General features: G+C 39.1%; 1 protein-coding gene across 1 annotated transcript in view; it reads right to left on the bottom strand.

Moving 5' to 3' along the window:
• Positions 1 to 6,016: 6,016 nt before the first annotated feature.
• The window catches only part of LOC138755687 (uncharacterized), a 65,213-nt gene continuing 50,295 nt past the window's right edge, over positions 6,017 to 20,934 (bottom strand). The window contains exons 4-9 of the mRNA XM_069922112.1: positions 16,212 to 16,297; positions 14,935 to 15,018; positions 13,207 to 13,353; positions 11,554 to 11,682; positions 7,293 to 7,415; positions 6,017 to 6,162 (exon numbers count right to left, since the gene is read on the bottom strand). Coding sequence (XP_069778213.1) covers positions 6,148 to 6,162; positions 7,293 to 7,415; positions 11,554 to 11,682; positions 13,207 to 13,353; positions 14,935 to 15,018; positions 16,212 to 16,297 — 584 coding nt within the window. The 3' untranslated portion in view covers positions 6,017 to 6,147. The remainder of the gene's footprint in view (positions 6,163 to 7,292; positions 7,416 to 11,553; positions 11,683 to 13,206; positions 13,354 to 14,934; positions 15,019 to 16,211; positions 16,298 to 20,934) is intronic.

Below are 20,934 nucleotides of genomic sequence, written 5' to 3'. Positions count from 1 at the left end.
TTCTTCTACACATTCAGCAGTCAAGGTCCGTGAGTTTAAAGATCACCCACCTCTGGAGAATAAAGATACCTCTGGGGATTCCTATGGGGATTCCTATAAGTTTAATCATTCATTTCTCTGGTGCATTTTCCTCTGGAGTGAAATTAATGCCTCAGCACAATTTCTCTGTATTGCCGCTGTTATTTAATTCATGATAACTTTCCCCCATTCATCAGGTTTATATTTAAATCCGGTAGTGCGGAAGTTACATTGTAAATAATCACGGAGGTAAACCCTGCGCAACTGGATTCAGCTTAATGGAGAAATAAACCTGCGAACTGGTCTATGGTGCTGTGTGAGTATTGCAATAGGTGGAATATGATTTAAATTGGTGGCATAGTTCAGAACAATTGGGTGCATAAGAATAATAATATCATTAAGAACTCACAGATCTTGTACCAGATGCTATTCAGTACATCTTGACTTAAGGACTGGAGAAATTGGCATGTTAGAATGAGATTGGCATGGCACCAATATTTCTTGATTCAATAATGACTCCACAAGCTCCAGGATTCATGCAGCAGAACTTTTAAGTGGAATATAATAGAAACTAGCCTGTACTTAAATTATTGTGTGTGCAATCTTCATAAGAACATCTTTTAACTTTTTTTTGGTGCCTGTTTTACAGACTGTTTTAAATAAGGCCAGCTCCTGTGAGCTGTGGCACAAGGCATTTTACTTAAGGCAGAACTAAAGGTTGAATATGTTTCAAGTTCTCTTGCAGGGGCTCTTGTGCTGCAATGTCTGTTATGTACTCACTCTAACAAATTGAAGGGTTGTGCCCCATACAGACAAGCAGCTCCAACTGCATTTTAATAAGGTCTAACATATTCAAAACCCATGCAAATATGGTTTGTGTTTCATTTTACAATTTTTACACTAACACAAAGGAAAGTCAGATTGTTACAAAGTGCCGTAATTTAACATTTTTTTTTCGTTTCTTTAATGGTTTATTCAGTTATTGTTGTATTTTATTGCTGTTTTCAATGAGCTTTACATTTATTGTGGTTTATTCAGTTATTGTTGTATTTTATTGCTGTTTTCAATGAGCTTTACATTTTTTTGTGGTTTATTCAGTTATTGTTGTATTTTATTGCTGTTTTCAATGAGCTTTACATTTATTGTTGTTTATTCAGTTATTGTTATATTTTATTGCTGCTTTCAATGGGTTTTACTTTCATTGTTGTTTTACTCATTTTTTGGAATATTGTTCGTTAATGTTTTAAGTCCCCCTGGAATAGGGGCAGCAGAGGTTAAAATTGTGCTCCTTTAGAATGTAGACAGGGCATAGATTTAATGTATAGTCATAGTGGGATATGGGTTAACAAAGGATTCCAATACGGACCAGGGGAACTGAACAGCTTTAGTGGAGTACATCTAATTTGTATCTTAGCCTACACAGGTATTAAAGACAGGAGTTTTGAAGCGATAGCACAAAGGACATGGTGGGACAAAGACAGACAGAATGGTAGTCAGGATTGTACATGTAACAGAGAGAGAAAGAGTTAATACATATGCTAATGTACACAGACAGGCTGCAACTCACAAGTTCAATGATACATATGCTAATGTTAGCAGACAAGCTGCAACACACAGTTAAATCACAAGAAACAATCCCCCCCCAGCTTGGTCACTTTTCATCACCCCGTGAAGGGGAGCACCAGTTTCCAACAACGTGAGCTGCTTGACACTTTAATATCAGGCTCCAAACAGCCTTCGGAGATCGGTGGCCCTAGGGTTCGGGGCTGAAGAGGACATCAGATACTAGCCACAATTCAACGGAACCGCCTGACTACTCGTTCGCTGCTGAAGGCAGCGTCTCTCACAGACTTCGTCAGGACAACGCTTACAAAAGTCGGGTGGTTCAAAGACACTGCTTCAATGTTTCAACGTGTGGGCTGGACTAGACTCTTTACTGAGAACTGGAGCCTGATACTCGCAACCCTAATAAGCAGCTGGACTCGCTACTCTGACCTTCATGGTGCTCCCCTACCTAAAGACTTTACACAGGTGTTACAATTCGGTTATTGACCAGCTGGGTAAAACTACACCTTACAATTGAAAGATCAGTATTGCTGATCTAAAAGAAAAGTGAGGAAGGGGGGGGGGGGGATCAGTCACACTGACACTAGTAACCAAAGATCAGTAACACTGATCATGGTGAAAGATCAGTATTACTGATCTAAAAGAAAAGTGAGGATTGTGAGAGATGGGAAAATTGATCTAAAATTATGAACATGGAAGAAACTAAAGTTCATCAGTAAAATGGCTGTAACCAGTTCAAACAGGATAAGCTTGGGGCTTAGGATGCAGGAAAGCAGAGTCAGCACGATTAACATAAGAATCTTCTAGTCTTTGTGACAAGACCATAGGACTAAGATAAGGAATGGTAAGGTACAATAGAATGTAGGAAGTTGAGGTAGTCTGGATCAGATAAGGGTCTCCTAGCCCTGGACAGAAATACCAAGTCATACATTTCTAATTAGCTAACCATACACAGATTTATACATATGAAATTAGCCAACCCTAGATAGAATGAGTCAACTCTGCATATCAAGAGACTGTAGCCCCGAGAATCAGGAAGGTGTGAATAAGGACAATGACATGAAGGGACACCGACAGGATACCCCCCCCTAGTTCTCCAAGTATACTGAAATTGCACGTAGGCAGGCAGGATTGCCTAATGCCAAACCTCTCCAGCAGGAGGCAGAAGAATGTAAGGGGGAGGGTATTCCTACACTGAAATCAACTGTATAAAAGTTGGGTGAGCCCCAGTGTGTGTGTGTATTCCCAGGGTAAGGGGAAGCACCCAACTTTGCATTGTTGTAGTAATAAATGTTCTTTGTTCTCAATTTTTGTCTCGAGCAATTTCTTTAAAGGTACTTTAATTCCTAACAATAAGAATAATAATATCATTAAGAACTCACAGATCTTGTACCGGATGCTATTCAGTACATCTTGACTTAAGGACTGGAGAAATTGGCATGTTAGAATGAGATTGGCATGGTACCAATATTTCTTGATTCAATAATGACTCCACAAGCTCCAGGATTCATGCAGCAGAACTTTTAAGTGGAATATAATAGAAACTAGCCTGTACTTAAATTATTGTGTGTGCAATCTTCATAAGAACATCTTTAACTTTTTTTTGGTGCCTGTTTTACAGACTGTTTTAAATAAGGCCAGCTCCTGTGAGCTGTGGCACAAGGCATTTTACTTAAGGCAGAATTAAAGGTTGAATATGTTTCAAGTTCTCTTGCAGGGGCTCTTGTGCTGCAATGTCTGTTATGTACTCACTCTAACAAATTGGAGGGTTGTGCCCCATACAGACAAGCAGCTCCAACTGCATTTTAATAAGGTCTAACATATTCAAAACCCATGCAAATATGGTTTGTGTTTCATTTTACAATTTTTACACTAACACAAAGGAAATTCAGATTGTGATTCATTTTATTAAAATCTAGTGATTGGTTATATGTAAAAGCATGGCAAGAGGATCAACTAAAACCTGCCTGGGATGGTCCCTTCTGTGTACTTTTAATTACAGACACCGCAGTAAGAACAAGAGAGAAAGGCTGGACCCACATTCAAAGAATTAATGACAAAGTGCCGTAATGTTACAATTTTATTCGTTTTTTTAATGGTTTATTCAGTTTTGTGTATTTTATTGCTGTTTTCAATGAGCTTTACATTTATCGTGGTTTATTCAGTTATTGTGGTATTTTATTGCTGTTTTCAATGAGCTTTACATTTATCGTGGTTTATTCAGTTATTGTTGTATTTTATTGCTGTTTTCAATGAGCTTTACATTTATCGTGGTTTATTCAGTTATTGTTGTTTTTTTTTTGCTGCTTTCAATGGGTTTTACTTTCATTGTTGTTTACTCATTTTTTGGAATATTGTTCGTTAATGTTTTAAGTCCCCCTGGAATAGGGGCAGCAGAGGTTACAATTGTGCTCCTTTAGAATGTAGACAGGGCATAGATTTAATGTATAGTCATAGTGGAATATGGGTTAACAAGGGATTCCAATACGGACCAGGGGAACTGAACAGCTTTAGTGGAGTACATCTAATTTGTATCTTAGCCTACACAGGTATTAAAGACAGGAGTTTTGAAGCGATAGCACAAAGGACATGGTGGGACAAAGACAGACAGAATGGTAGTCAGGATTGTACATGTAACAGAGAGAGAGAGAGAGTTAATACATATGCTAATGTACACAGACAGGCTGCAACTCACAAGTTCAATGATACATATGCTAATGTTAGCAGACAAGCTGCAACACACAGTTAAATCACAAGAAACAATCCCCCCCCAGCTTGGTCTCTTTTCATCACCCCGTGAAGGGGAGCACCAGTTTCCAACAACGTGAGCTGCTTGACACTTTAATATCAGGCTCCAAACAGCCTTCGGAGATCGGTGGCCCTAGGGTTCGGGGCTGAAGAGGACATCAGATACTAGCCACAATTCAACGGAACCGCCTGACTACTCGTTCGCTGCTGAAGGCAGCGTTTCTCACAGACTTCGTCAGGACAATGCTTACAAAAGTCGGGTGGTTAAAAGACACTGCTTCAATGTTTCAACGTGAATCTGCCCATGCCCATGTTCAGACGTGGCAACTTCGGACTGATGTGGGATGGACTAGACTCTTTACTGAGAACTGGAGCCTGATACTCACAACCCTAATAAGCAGCTGGACTCGCTACTCTGACCTTCATGGTGCTCCCCTACCTAAAGACTTTACACAGGTGTTACAATTCGGTTATTGACCAGCTGGGTAAAACTACACCTTACAATTGAAAGATCAGTATTACTGATCTAAAAGAAAAGTGAGGAAGGGGGGGGGGGGGGATCAGTCACACTGACACTAGTAACCAAAGATCAGTAACACTGATCATGGTGAAAGATCAGTATTACTGATCTAAAAGAAAAGTGAGGATTGTGAGAGATGGGAAAATTGATCTAAAATTATGAACATGGAAGAAACTAAAGTTCATCAGTAAAATGGCTGTAACCAGTTCAAACAGGATAAGCTTGGGGCTTAGGATGCAGGAAAGCAGAGTCAGCACGATTAACATAAGAATCTTCTAGTCTTTGTGACAAGACCATAGGACTAAGATAAGGAATGGTAAGGTACAATAGAATGTAGGAAGTTGAGGTAGTCTGGATCAGATAAGGGTCTCCTAGCCCTGGACAGAAGTACCAAGTCATACATTTCTAATTAGCTAACCATACACAGATTTATACATATGAAATTAGCCAACCCTAGATAGAATGAGTCAACTCTGCATATCAAGAGACTGTAGCCCCGAGAATCAGGAAGGTGTGAATAAGGACAATGACATGAAGGGACACCGACAGGATACCCCCCCCTGGTTCTCCAAGTATACTGAAATTGCACGTAGGCAGGCAGGATTGCCTAATGCCAAACCTCTCCAGCAGGAGGCAGAAGAATGTAAGGGGGAGGGTATTCCTACACTGAAATCAACTGTATAAAAGTTGGGTGAGCCCCAGTGTGTGTGTGTATTCCCAGGGTAAGGGGAAGCACCCAACTTTGCATTGTTGTAGTAATAAATGTTCTTTGTTCTCAATTTTTGTCTCGAGCAATTTCTTTAAAGGTACTTTAATTCCTAACATAACCAAATTTTAAATATGTTTAATGAGGCAGCCTCAACCACTTCCCTGGTTAGAGAATTCCAAACATTCACTACTCTCTGGGAAAAACTATTTTTTCTCATCTCTGTCCTAAATCTACTCTCCCGAATCTTGAGACTGTGTCCTCTCATTTTAGTTTCCCCGGCCGAGTGATAAAGGGGGTGAGGGGGTGACTCCAGCCCGAAACATTGATTATCCTTTTCTTCCTGTAGATGCTGCATGACCAGCTGAGTTTCATTGCACTCAGCCCCAACATCTGCAGATTTCTTGTTTAACTTGACTTTCCTGGTGATTGTTTAAACAAACACAAACCATCTATCGTTTGGTTTCCATAGATTGAGTTTATTAGCAGTTTAACAGATGCAAACTTGTATGATTTACAGTTTGATTATAGTTTATAATGTTGATAATATCCAGCGAATATATATAGAAATAGATCTCCATTTTGCGGTTTACATTGTTAATTCCTAGAGCAGAAAAGAAAGAGAGAATAATTAAACAGGTGAAGAAGCCTACTTCCCCTCTCCTGGTCACTCTTGGCTGATTTCCCCATCCATATGACTCAAATGGGTTAATTCTCACTCCATTCAATCAGTAAAATTGGATAAACAAGCAGTTAATTGATGAGTATCTTATATCGTGATATCTAGAGCCCTCCATATCCAGCTTAAACCTGCCTTCCTGATCAGAAAACTAGGGTTTCCTAGGAAGGAATCTTGGCAAAAGATGCAGAAGGAGAGTATTGGAAGCAAAAGTATACATTTCTGGTTATCCTTTCCTTTGATTTATCAGGAAAACAGAGATCCCTCCTACTCCAATTTGCTTTCTCAACCACACCCACAGCCATCCTCATCCCATTCCCTCGACACCCATGCCCACCAAACCCCTTCCCTATAATAAGCCAAAAGTAATCTGCTTAAATTTTCGCAGGCAATAAATGTATATAACCCTCCCAATCAAGGTCAGATACGACTCAATCAACACCATGTTAATAAGGTCTGAAGATAAAAAGTGACAAGACCTGAGTCTGCCAGAGGCAGGTGGTATTTCTGCAATTGGTGAAAGTCTCCTTTGAGTTCTTGACCACACACTTGTGGAAAGCTATCTCTGATTGTGGGCAATGCAAGTAAAGCTTCATTAATTCCTTGGAAACGATTTTGGATGCTCAACTAAGGCCAGGGAGGACTTAAAGAGAGAACCAGGTATTGTTAGTCTGGGGTCAAGTAATCAAGGATATATCAGGAACCATCTTCTTTTCCCAGAGGTTCATTAATAAATCTATCCAACAACAATCTAATTTTTTTGTTGTTTGTTGTTTCAGAACTTTCCTCATTTTTAATCAAGATTTCATTCACATGTCTTAACTTTCTTTTTTTTTTCCTTCAAGCAATGAAGTTGACAGAGCCTGATTTATTTTTTTTAGGCTCTCCCAACCTGCAGAGATATGAGACTTTCTTCTGATTGGCCAGGGCCAACTCAAAACAGGGGCCAGAGTTGAAGTCATACCTGAACGCACCTAAAGTTTTTTCAAAGCAGTTGGAGGAGGGAAAAAAACTGTAAATACAAAGACAACTATAAAATAAAAATGGAAGTTCACCATTATAGCATTGACAATATCGTTCTTGTTGTGTCTGAGGGCTCGTACAGCTTTTCCTCTTGAGACATTTGCTTGGGCCATTACCAGCTCTATGTCTCTCGCTTCAAGTCCCGTTTCATCCAGCTGAAAATTAAGCACAAGGAGAAGAATTAAATAGGCCATTCTCCTTTAATCTTGGCTCTACCTTTACAAGGACACTGCAAGGCTTGATCAAGCACCTATTATTTTTTCCAAGAGACTTTGGGGTTCAATTTATATTGTTAAGGAGGATACCAAGGCAGGTTATTCAGACCCCCTCTTACTTTCAGCATTGGAAATCCAACCAGCTCCACAGGTTGTAGAGAAACACAAAAACAGCAGATTTTGGAATTTTGAGCAAACAATGAGATTCTGGAGAAACTTTGGGTCCCAAACCAAAAGGTTGGCTGACCATTTCTGCCTGACCCATTGAGCTCCTCCAGCATTTCATTATTATCTTCACCGATTATGCCAGGACAATCAGTTCAAGTCCTTTGAGCACTGTTTGACAAAAAGAAGATGAGCCACTGCCTTTATTTTTTAAAGATTATAATAAAGACTATCACTGCTTTAATGCCCTGTAAAGATGGTGTTGAGCCTTCAAGACTAAATTATATGAAGTTAAAGGATATGTTTTCTGTACATTTATGGAAATAGAAAAGGACACAGAACCAGTATTTACAATCTCCTATTTATACTCTGAATTTCATCAACCTAGCTATTTGTCTGAAACAAAAACAGGAAATTCTGCTGCACGCTACATGGCAGGCAGTTTTTTTTTCTGGAATAGGAAGAATTAACATTGAAATTAAAGACGTCATCAGAGTTTGACCCGACACTTTAACTGTTTTCTCTCTTCATGAGATAACTGACATGTTGAGTACTTACAGCATTTTCTCTTTTAATTTTGGATTTCCAGTTTCACCAGGGTTTTCACTTTCTTTTGCTCTAAGCTTTGTCTCTACTTGTTCACTCTATCTTGATGTTCTTGTCAAATTAATTAATTCCATATCTCATTACAGGATGAGAAGATCACTCCCTTCTCCCATCCCAAATTCTTCCATCTTGCTCCTAAGTTCCTCAGTTTGAATGCCTCCTTTAGGATTTAACTACTTTATTTACCTTTTACAGACACCACTTTGGTAATGCAAGTGCCCAGGAATACAGAAGGTGACAAACTTAGCCAAGTCCATCACGGCACCGACTTCCCATCAATGTGAATCACTGCCTCAAAAGGGCAGCCAACATTATAAAGGACCATAGTCACTCTACTGACAACCTTTTCTCATTGCTATCTTCAGGCAGAAAGTACAGAAGACAGAAATCCAGAGCATCCAGGTTAAAGAAGAGTTTTTATTCAACAGCTATCAAGCTCTTGAACCTTCCCATACTATCCTAACCATATCCATAAATTTGCCTGGAAGAATCAAAAGATTCACTTTTTTTTCCTTGCACTAACTGTGAATATTTATCTCTCTATCCATTTATAGTTATTATCTCTTCTTCTGTCTTGGCCATATTGTGGAAATTTAAGGTACACTCTATTGTAGTATTGTACATTCCTGTGTGGCTCTCATTATTCATTGCTCATTCGAAATGAAGTCAAAAGATAATTATGGGAACCATTCATATTTAAAAATTCCATAAATATTAGATTTTAATTTATACGTATAACCTCTTTAAAAAGTAGAAACACCATTGTGTCTGTTAGGTTATAATCATAAAAATAATTGAAAATGCTGGAAAAACTCAATGGGTCAGGCAGATCTGTGAAGAAAGGGTTAACATTTCATTTCAGACAAGTCCTGTCATTAGGAAAATGACAGGATGACATTAGGAAAAGTTCATTTACTTGAAAGATTAACTCTGTTTCTCGCTCCACAGATGTTGCCTGGCCTGCTGAGAATTTCTGGTACTTTCCAATTTTACTTCATGTTTCAGTAACTGTACTTTTCAATTTTAGGTAATATTTGTAGAAGCTCAAAATTGTTGCCATAGTTCTATTCATTCATTCATTTCTTTTCTGTATGCATGCAGTCCCCAGGTTAAAAGCATTCAATTTATGAACAACTTGTACTTATGAACCAACAAGCTAGCCACAAGTAGAATGCTGTCAACTTCCAGTTGGAGCATGGTTGAATCAGCATCACGAGAGCGTGTGCTGTACAATATTCTTTTTGACCCACAGTTTTAAATTTGCAAGGTTAAAGTTTATTTTTGTTGTTATTTAAACCATCTTGTAATAATTTGAAAGACTCTAAAATATTTGATATATAGGATCTGAGCTGTGGAATGGAGAGTTAAGTGGCTGTGTTACATGTTATTGACGTCCCCACTATGATCCGGCCCCCTGCACTCTCCTGCAGCACACTGCCTTACACTGATGGGAATCTGTTTTTTCTCGTCTCTGCTCTGATACGTCAGAACAAGAAGTTTCCAAACCACTAAACAACACCGGTTTGTATGGAGGGAACTTCTGGGTTAGGGTTAGGCTTAGGCTTTGACCAACGAGTTTCCAAACCACTGAACAACACATTAGGATTACGTTGTCAATATGTGGGCAGCAAGATAATAATCCCTCTTGTGTTCACAGGTCTCTCCTCTCAGGGCAAAAGAAAATGAAAACCCTGGAGAAACCAGATATCCAAAATTAAAAGAGAAAATGCTATAAGTACTCAACATGTCAGTTGTCACATGAAGAGAGAAAACAAAGTAAGGGTTAGGGGTAAACTACATTAGACAAATATTTGATGTTCACTTATTGCCAATTAAGATCAGTTTTATATATCCCTTTTATAGCATTAAAGTGCATTGTCATAATGCTTTGAACAGTGCGGTTTTCCATAGCACTGAACTTGTTTGGAACACATTAACTATGCTGTAATCTTATTTCGTCTGGTTTACAAGTGACCTGTGAACCAACAGTTTGTGACTCTTTCCTACCTCCTTGGGTTAAAGGCGACTAGAAAGGAGCAGATGCTTCTTTGCAGCTGATTCCACCTCCATATTTCATGTGGCAAAAATCAAACCCTGACTCTCCAACAACAGGTCCATCCTCTCCAACAGTAGCCATCTCTCCATCATCTTCTCCTACATCACCCAATTATGTACAATGTTATTATGTGACATGGACATTACCCCTCCATAAATCTTCATCCGCGAAGCCAAGCCAAAGAAAGATTATGTTTAAGATGTAGTAGTGTATTTGAAGTGTTTCTTAAGTGTTTTAAAGCTAAATAAGGACTGTATGTACTTGTCCAACTTATATACAGATTTGAGTTAAAGACAGATCTAGGTAATGGAACTTGTTTTTAAACCAGGAGTTGGCTGTACCTAAAGTAAGAAGTTACTTTATGCTACTGTTGCCATCATTTTAAGTGGAGTCTATTGAGCCTTTAGTATATTGAGGCAATCATGACAAATGTAAAATCATGACAAAGGTTATGGAGCAGGTCATGTAATGGCATTTAGCAGGTATTGTTGTGATATGAAGCTATGGAAAATTGAAAGAAAATTTGTGCTCCACTAGTTGCTTTCTGACAAATCACCTTTTAAACATTGACCTTAGCTCTGATTTAACTCGTATTAAATTCCTAGTGCTTAATGTTTTGAACACACTCATTACAAAATCCATTAGCAATAACACTTTGTCTAGGTTTGTACTTTGAGATTTCTTCCTAATCTTGATTTTGCTGATTAATCCATCTCCAAGATCTGCCTTTTGCAAACAATTCCAGTTCATTGTCTCCTGGCTGAATTTGTAATCTCTGCCATTATCTTCATTTTCTGATAGATAATGCTTGTTCCTCCACTTTCTTGCAGCAATAAATTTCATTGAGTTTCTGTTCTGCTTGTATTTTTGCTTTCATTTTGCATCTTTGCAGTAGTTTCTCAGTCACCCACTGAATTAACTATTTATTTGCCATCTGCCAAATTTCAACGCAGCCACCTCATAATTTCTGGGTCCCAATGTTACTGATTGATAGTTTCATCTTTAAAACAATCACACTTCATAACCCTTGACACTGAATGTAGCTTGAACGACCTTAGGTCTGGTGCCATATTTGGGGGGCCCAAGTTCTGATGACCCTGGGTTTCCAAGTTTTCAGAAATGCAGCAATTTTCATAAACTGTCAGAGACTCTTGTGATATAGAAAGCATGTGGTGAAAAATAAACCAGGATTTCAGAAATGTTCCCAATCTTCTCCTCATGAGGAGTCCAAAGTGCCCCAGAAACATTTACCTCCTCTTCTTCACTCTCCTCCTTAATGCTAAGGGTTGGGGTTGTTTCAGGGATCAAAGTTGCATGTTCAATGGGAACTTTGAACTTTTCAGCAGCTGCTTTATGAGCCTGTTGGGACAAATCTTCAATCTGGAATCAAAGGAAAAAAAGAGAAAGACTTGCATTTACGTAACACCTACTATTGGAACTCAAGACTTCTCAAAGTGCTTATGAAATGTAGTCAATATTGAAATCACAGCAGCCAATTGAAACACAGCACAATTCCACAGATGGAAATAAAATAAATCAAACATCGTTCTGATTATGGAGGCACTAGATGAGAGAAAGATGTTACCCAGGATGAAAGGGAGCTTCCCATTTCTATTAGCATTTTGAGATGATTAATGAACCTTTGGAATTCAGTTGAAAGATTGCAACCCTGAAAAATGAAACACTTCTTCAGTACTAAACTCAAATTTAACCAGCTGGTTTACAGATCCAAGCCTAAAAATTGAAGTGGGCTTCATACTTTTTAACTCTAATTCAGTGTCATAAATGCTACCAACCAATTCACAACAGACAGCATGATACTGCTGGCTCTCTTCAATTACTTCTCTCTCCCTCATCTCAGTGACACACCAAACATTTTTTACAGGGCTTGACAGGATAGATACAGGGATTTTGTTTCCTACATGTCTACAGTTGCAGTATTCAGGGGTTGGTCATTCAGGACAGATGATAATTCATATCTTTTACCCAGTGGTGAGTTTATCTTTGGCATGGCCCACTGAGGAGGGCCATCACTGAGTATCTTAAAAAGAGATCAAAAATCTTTGGATACTAAGCGAATCAAGAGGTGCAGGATGAATGAAGGAAAGTGAAAAAGAAAGGTGAAAGATTAGCCCTATTTTACTAGATGTGAAAGCAGGTACAAAGGCCAAGTGGTCTAACTAATTTCTATTTCCTACATCTGAATACTCTCCAACTGGAGTCATTGGCCATCATCACCTTCCAAGCACTCCAATCAAATGACAGTGGCTTGTATAAAAGGCAGACTGATACAGCAGAGAATTTTCCATCCTGGCATTCTCCAAGGTGGAAGGTGGCTTTGGAACATAATCTCCACTTGGTCCAGCCATGCATCTGCACACCAAAATGTCCACGCAGGCAAATGGTCCCTTGCTCAGCTGCTGATCCAGGAAGAAAATGAAGACAGTCTGCTTTAGCTGAGTCTCCTTTCCGCTTCTGTTGCGAGAGCTCATCCATCACCAATTGAGAGGCCTGTGATCCTTGGTGAGCCCTTCATTCATATGGAGGGTGGAAATCAGGAACACTGAAACATTCAAGATTGAGGATGGTGCATTTATGAGAGAGAATATTTTTTTAGTGGATGTAAAACAAAGGCTCAAAGAGATGCTGAAGCAGTTTGGGCATAGTCTGATCAAATGACTGTGTAGGCTGAAGACTGTGAATATTGCAATGGTCTGTCCATTTAAATGTCCCACTATATATTCCCTAGGCACATTCAGGACAGATTAAACACAAAGAAAAGCTCCCTCCAACAAAATAAGGCATGCATTTAAGCAGAACATTCAATATATCAGGCTTCCTTTAATCTTTAACCAATTAGTATTCAATAATACTCAAGGATGTTCATTTATTTGTTGTCCTTACCTTTGCTTCCCCAAAGACGATGTAGATGTCAGACACTGGACTCTTGAAAACATCTGGTTTTGTGATAACGAACAGGATGTTTTTAGACTTTCTGATTGTTATTCTTGTCACGCCATGCACTTGTCGCAGACCGAGCTTGGACATAGCCTGGGAAAGAACGTGTGGGATGGGATAAGTTTGATGAGCAGAAGAGAGGGAATGAGAGGCGAAAACAGAGACAAGAGCATGAGAGACAGAAAGAATGAGAGAGTGATACAAATACAGATAAGACAAGAAAGAATGGGAAGATAGTGTGTGATGCAGGAGATGGAGAAGAATAGAGGGAATATCAAGAAAAGAGAGAGTGAAAGGCAACAAGGGGAGGGACAAGAAAAAGGGAGTGAGATAGGGGACATGAAAGAAAAGAGGCACCAAGGAGGTATCAATGTGAGAGAATTATAACACAGAGAAACAAACAATGACAAATGAACAGGGTATGTTAAAAAATAAGTAATCAGAGAGATATAAAAACACACAGAAAAAGAGAGAGAAAAGAAGAGAAGGGTGAGAGGGAAATATTTGATAACAGGTCAGAAAAAAGAGCAAGAAAAAAAGATGGAGAGAGAGAGAGTATTTATCACCATACATTTTTAAAATCCACATGGAAGAGTGCAGGATGCTGAGTTATTAGTTGTTCGATGACTTTCCTCCCAGTACAACCAACATGAAGCTTGATATTCCCATTGAATCACAATAATCCCTGCTTTGTGAGTTGTATAATCAGTGCCATTTAATGCAAGAAAACCTCTAGACCACTGTTCACAACATTGAGATTGATTAGGTACTCATTTAGTATCCGTGAGTTTCAGTGATTCTCTTCTTTCTTATGATTGTTGGGGTTCTTGTGGGCACCAGGGACTTAACCCAACAATGACGAAGAAATAGTTATATACTACCAAGTCCAGCGCATTTGATTTGGAAATGAAATTAAATGAAATCAAGAGGAAATCATTTCATCATCCAGACTCGTAGTTGGCACAGAAGAGGATAGTTGTGGTTGCTGGAAATCAGTGATTTCAGCCCTGCTGACAGACATTGTGGCTCCATACTCAAAATGCATTCTCTGCTCTTGTTACTCTCTGTGCCTCTTCCAAGAGGATGCTTCATGAGGAGAAAAACAAGAAATTGATAAACCAGGGAAGCAGATGGGGATACCAGAGACAAGCTCGGAGTACGCCTATGGTGTTGCTAAATGAGCCCTTGGGATGTCTCTAAAATGTCATCATAAATCTCTCGACGTTAGTGGCAAAGTCTTTGTAAGGATGGTTCGACTGGTACACCTCTGCCATGTTAAAATCTGGTGCCTGGTTTGATATCAGGTGATCTGTTCAAATTACAAGTAATATAACCTCTATATTATCTGGTTCCTTTTATGTGACTGCATGTTTGTACTCTTGCTTATATACATACACACACATATCTAGCTGCATATTTGTCCCCATGCTTGCACGATCACATACAGATGTATTTTCTTCATACATGCATAACTAGGTGCATGCCTATTTATGTCTTTACATGTGAGTCTAGGATTATTTCTATATGCATAAGCATTTCTGTTCAGATATTTAAATAGCCACATAAAGGTGTGAGCCTGTTCAGGTGTCTACATTACCATATTCATATACTTCTGCTTACATGCACGTTGACCACAAGTTTGTACACTTGCGTCTAGCAGCATGCCTGACTCACCTTCCGTGCCTTCTTTTCACTCCTGCTCTGTTTGGCTTTACTCACAGGCTCATCACCGATCCCCACTGCTTGAGCCAACTGCGACTGAAAGTAATTTTTTTTTCAAAAACGAGAATAACGTACTCAGATATTATTGACATCAATATGATCATTAACAAAGTATTTTTGCTGTATCAATATCAGCTCTTCCCTGTTTAGATACAACGTGGGATAGATAGAGAGTAAATGACTATTAATCACCGACTCAGCACTCATTCTCAGGACAGTTACAACACAAGTGTGTGAAGCCTGCACCCTGCTCTTCCCTCTGTCTCCTGCAGTGAAATGGACTGCCATATATTACAGCCAGAGTTATGTGTTCTAAGTGAGTAAGAGGAGATGCGTAACTATTCACATTGCCACGCCTGTCTATTCACAGAGTAGGTGATCTGATGGCTTCTCAGAAAGGACCTTTGGTTATATTAAGACAAGGACAGGGCAAAGAAGTTATGAAGAATGTATATAAATCACCCGTTAGAGCCTATTTGGAATATTGTAGCTAATTATCAGAATCACGTTTTTAAAAAAAATGAAGGATTTGGAGAAGGGCAAAGGAAATTTCTTAAAATGCTGTGTGGATGTAATGATTAAGAATAAAGAATATTTCAGTTAGAAATGTTCTGCTAATCATACTAATGAGAGATTTTTCAAGCAAATCTAATCGCGGCTCATAATGTCCCTGTCGCATCTGAAGTTCATCCCATTGATTTTTATTAGGTTGTCAGGTGACGAATTTCTGTTTCAAGGCTGGTTCAGTTACCACTCTGCTTTTATTCCACTAGCTTTTTAAAAGATTATTTTATCCGGTATCTTGGAGGAATTAGTGCCACCTTGTCCTTTCTTTCTGCATCTCAAGAAAGGGTAATGTGGGAGTATTGAATCTATTTCCAGCACTGATCGCAAAACAGTTTTATGTAAAGTGGTTGATTTTCAATTGGCTTTTATCTGTTTTTTTGTTTAAGATGATTGACACTTTTTATACTGGGAGTAGTTTATTTTGACTTCTGCTATTGCATTGCTCTGCAAATCCGTATCTTTCTAACCTCTTTAGACACAGGCAAGGTGCCAGAAGATTGGAGAATAGCCGATGTTATTCCATTCAGAAGGACAATGGGAAATTATAGACTGGAGAAGACTAGAGGTGAAGAGTTACTCACATCTGTGAAAGTATGGCTTCACACTGGTTGCAATCAATAATGTGCAAATAAAGTATTCACGTTAACATATTTCCCACATACCTGTTCTTGTCCAGCTAGTGGAACAGAAACCTCAGGCTCCTCAAGCTCAGGGACTGAATCATCACTGTCAAATTCATTGCAAGACCCTGGTAATAGAGCAGCAGCATTAGTGAGACTGGGTCATTTGAAGATTACACTTCTATCACAAAAATGTTCCAGGCAGAAAGAAATCTGAACATTCATCAGTGCTTTATTTAATCTCTTTTGCAGAATTCTGTTATCTCAAACCACAGCATTGAGGAATACATGGAGAAGCTGCCCCACCCTTTGCTCAGTATGGTTCATTGAATTAATAACATGCAGTACTTTATCAAACAAAAGCCCATAAGATTATTTTCTGCTATTTGCATGCTACTCCATTGGACCTATAAAACTATTCTTGAATAATATAAACAAAACAATCATCCAAAATATCTCTCCTGTTTCCTTGACTTTAATTTGGTGCAAAGTCTTTTCAGACACGGGGTCAGCAAACCTTTTTTTCCAGATGTAGTCCTAACTGGTTGGAGATGTCCTAACTGTTCCTGAGCTGTAGTGCTCTTTTTTTTTTCTTTTTCACACTATGAACCATACTGACCAAAATACACACAAACATTTCCCTCTTGAATATACACAGACATTTTCTCCTCTTCCCCCCCCCCCCCCACCGACTCACTCAAGATTCAACATATATGATACATTAAACCCATTAAACAATGTCATCACACAATGGAAATAAACAAGAAATTTGTGTCTTCTACTTTTACATACTGGGTCAGTTCATTTCGTCTTCTTCTCCTTCTGTCATTTTAGGCGGTGGAGGTCCACGGTAGGACTTCTCTATTGTTTTCCATGTACGGTTCCCAAATTTGTTCGAATACTGTGATGTTATTTCTTAAATTATATGTTATTTTTTCCAATGGAATACATTTATTCATTTCTATGTACCACTGTTGTATTCTCAGGCTATCTTCTAATTTCCAGGTTGACATAATACATTTTTTTGCTACAGCTAAGACTATCATAATAAATCTTTTTTGTGCTCCATCCAAATCAAGTCCAAGTTCTTTACTTCTTATATTACTTAGAAGAAAGATCTCTGGATTTTTTGGTATGTTGCTTTTTGATCTGATAGATAGAGATACAGGAGGACACACTACTAGTGTTAGCTATGTGCCCTCCAATATCTTCACAATTGCTTCCTTCAATAGTTTTACTGAGATGGAGACTTCTCCTTCGATGAGGATGCCCTCTTCAGACTGCATGATCTTGGTTGTGGAGTGTGTCAAATAATCTTTGTCAACTAAATACATCCTTTTCTTTAAAGCTTTGCATTTCTGTGCCTATCTTCTTTTGACCACTTCTGCTTCTTAGCAGCCTTTCTGTAGAATTTATTTTCACCCACTCTCAGCAACAAGACTATTTGTAACCTGTTGCATTGGATTAGTGCAAAAGGCTAGAAGACACATTAGAATTGAACTGAAATGACTCAGCCACTAACAATGTTTTCTGCAGAAAGCAAGGTGACACTATCCAAAGGACAAACTGCCTGTCCTTTGAGAACTTCTCAAAATTGCCTCCTGTGCAGTGCATCCCCCAAAAAATTGTCATCAGATCTATTTTCTCCTGCAGGCAAAACAGATCTGATGTAACTTTGGCCCGGAGTCTGTCTGTGACTTGCCGAGGATTAATCTTATAACATAACATAACAATTACAGCACGGAAACAGGCCATTAGGCCCTTCTAGTCCGCACCGAACCAAACACCCCTTTCTAGTCCCACCTCCCTGCACAATGCCCATAACCCTCCATCTTCTTCTCATCCATATACCTGTCCAACCTTTTCTTAAATAATACAATTGACTCCGCCGCCACTATTTCTCCCGGAAGATCATTCCACATGGCTACCACTCTCTGAGTAAAGAAGTTCCCCCTCATGTTACCTCTAAACCTCTGCCCCTTAATTCTTAACTCATGTTCTCTTGTTTTAATCTTTCCTCCTCTTAACGGAAATAGTCTATCCACATCCACTCTGTCTATCCCTTTCATAATCTTAAATACTTCTATCAAATCCCCTCTCAACCTTCTACGCTCCAAAGAATAAAGACCTAATCTGTCCAATCTCTCCCTATACTCTAGATGCTTAAACCCAGGTAACATTCTGGTAAACCTTCTCTGCACTCTCTCCACTCTGTTTATATCCTTCCTATAAATAGGCGACCAGAACTGCACACAGAACTCCAAATTAGGCCACACCAACGTCTTATACAATCTCAACATCTTAGTTTGGTTCTTTGCTTGGGAACTAGAGGGTTTGTATTTCTGTACTTGGTCCCTGGTCTCTCAGTTCAGTGTTTGGCAGTGGGAAGTTTCTCTTATTCTATCATGGTAACCAATCACTGCTAATTGTGTGAAAAGCACCTGATCTTGTTGTACCATCAAAGTTTTGCTTCTGCAGATCAGCTCACCTTGACCATTCATTTAATCTCAGATGAAAATACAGCCTGAGAGAAAGTCAAACTCAAGTGGTGTCACTTTTCACCCCGTCTAGATATTATCCTGTATTCACGGCCTCCTACATTTCTTTCTGAGAGATCAGAAAAAAATTACCATATTGCTCATCTCAAATTCAATATATCCACATAGCCTTTGTCCTTGAAATAGGTGCATTGATTACTTGAATATCTTTGTCAAGGCAGGACTAAATTCTTAAATTACATTTCTACATCCCCACATTTACTTTCTGCAACCTGATGGATGTTCCATAATTGGGCTTAAATCACAAGCAGTTTATGATCTTTATGTTTTCTTGGAAGTTATCCAGACCAACATTCACAGCAAGCAGCTCTGCCACAATTTCTGAATAATGCATCATCACACATTTCAAAAGAGCTGCTCTCTCTGTGGATCTAACACTTTGCTGAAAATTTTCGTAGCCTTGGTTAAGTAAGGCACGTTGCAGCTATATAAAACTTTGGTTAGTCTGCACTTGGGAGGCTGTGAGCTATTCTGGTCACCCCAATACAGAAAGGATGTGGAGGCTTTGGAAGAGGTACTGAAGAGATTTTACCAGGATGCTGCCTGGGTTAGAGGTTATTAGAGGTTGGAACAACTTAGGTTGTTTCCTCTGGAGTGAGGGGAGACCTGATAGAAATTTATAACATTATGATCAGTATTAATTGGAAGACATTCAGAATCAATCTCCCAAGGCAAAAATGTACAATATTTGAGTATGTGCATTTGAGATGAGAGGCAGAAAGTTTAAAGGACAAATATTTTACACAGAGTATGGTAGATGTCTAGAATGGGTTGCTGGGGTAGTGGTGGAAACAGACACAATGGCAGCATTTAAGAGGGTTCTAGATAGGAATGGAGGGAAAAGATTAAGTATGAATTGGATAAGCAAGTTTGTGGATGACACAAAGATTGGTGGCATTGTGGACAGTGAGGTAGATTACCGTAGATTAAAAGGTGATTTAGGAAGGCTGGAGGTGTGGGCTGAGAAATGGCTGACGGAATTTAATACAGATAAATGTGAGGTGCTACATTTTGGAAAGGCAAATTTAAATAGGTCATATACATTGAATGGTAGACAATGAGGAGTGCAGAGCAGCAAAGGGATTTAGGAGTTATGGTAAATAGTACCCTCAAGGCTGATACTCAGGTAGATGGTATGGTGAAGAAGGCATTTGGAATGTTGGCCTTCATAAATCGGAGTATTGAATTCAAGAGTAGGGAGGTTATGATGAAATTGTACAAGGCATTGGTGAGGCCAAATTTGGAGTACTGTGTACAGTTTTGGTCACCAAATTATAGGAAAGATATAAACAAAATAGAGAGAGTGCAGAGAAGGTTCACGAGAATGTTGACAGGATTTCAGGGTCTGAGTTACAGGGAAAGGTTGTGCAGACTGGGGCTTTTTTCTCTGGAGCGTAGAAGATTGAGAGGGGACTTGATAGAGGTGTTTAAGATTTTAAAAGGGACAGACAGAGTAAATGTGGATAGGCTTTTTCAATTAAGAAAGGGGGAGATTCAAACTAGAGGACATGGTTTAAGATTGAAGGGGGAAAATTATAAGGGGAACGTGAGGGGAAATTTCTTTACGCAGAGGGTGGTGGGGATGTGGAATGAGCTTCCGCCAGACGTGGTCGAGGCGGGATTATTGGTTACATTTAAGGAAAGACTGGATCGTTACATGGATAGGAGGGGACTAGAGGGGTATGGACTGGGTGCTGGTCTGTGGGACTAGGAGGGTGGGGATTTGCTACGGCATGGACTAGTAGGGCCGAACTGGCCTGTTCTGTGCTGTAAGTGGTTATATGGTTATATGGAAAGTAGGCTAGCAAAATAATAAGAGAATACAAAAACCTCCAAATTTATAAAGAATAAAAGAGAGGTGAGAGTAGATATAGAACCACTAGAAAATTATGTTGAAGAAATAATAATGGGAGACAAGGAGATGGCAGAGGAACTAAATAAAAATTTTGCATCGGTCTTTACTGTGAAGGAGAGCAGTATGCCAGATGCTGAAGGGATTCAGGGAAGGGAAGTGAGTGCAGTTACTATTTCAAGGGAGAAGGCATTCAAAAACTGAGTTGTCCAAGAGTGGATCAATCTCCTGGTTCAAATGGGTTGCACCCTCCAGTTCTGAAAGAAATAGTAGAGATTTGGTGACATTGTTGATGATCCAGAAAATCACAAACGCCACCTCACTATTCAAGAAAGGAGGGAGGCAGCGGAAAAGA

This window comes from Narcine bancroftii, chromosome 2, assembly GCF_036971445.1.
Source record: "Narcine bancroftii isolate sNarBan1 chromosome 2, sNarBan1.hap1, whole genome shotgun sequence".
Lineage (NCBI taxonomy): Eukaryota > Metazoa > Chordata > Chondrichthyes > Torpediniformes > Narcinidae > Narcine > Narcine bancroftii.
The sequence above is the reverse complement of the archived record's forward strand: the minus strand, read 5'-3'. Positions and strand labels throughout refer to the sequence as shown.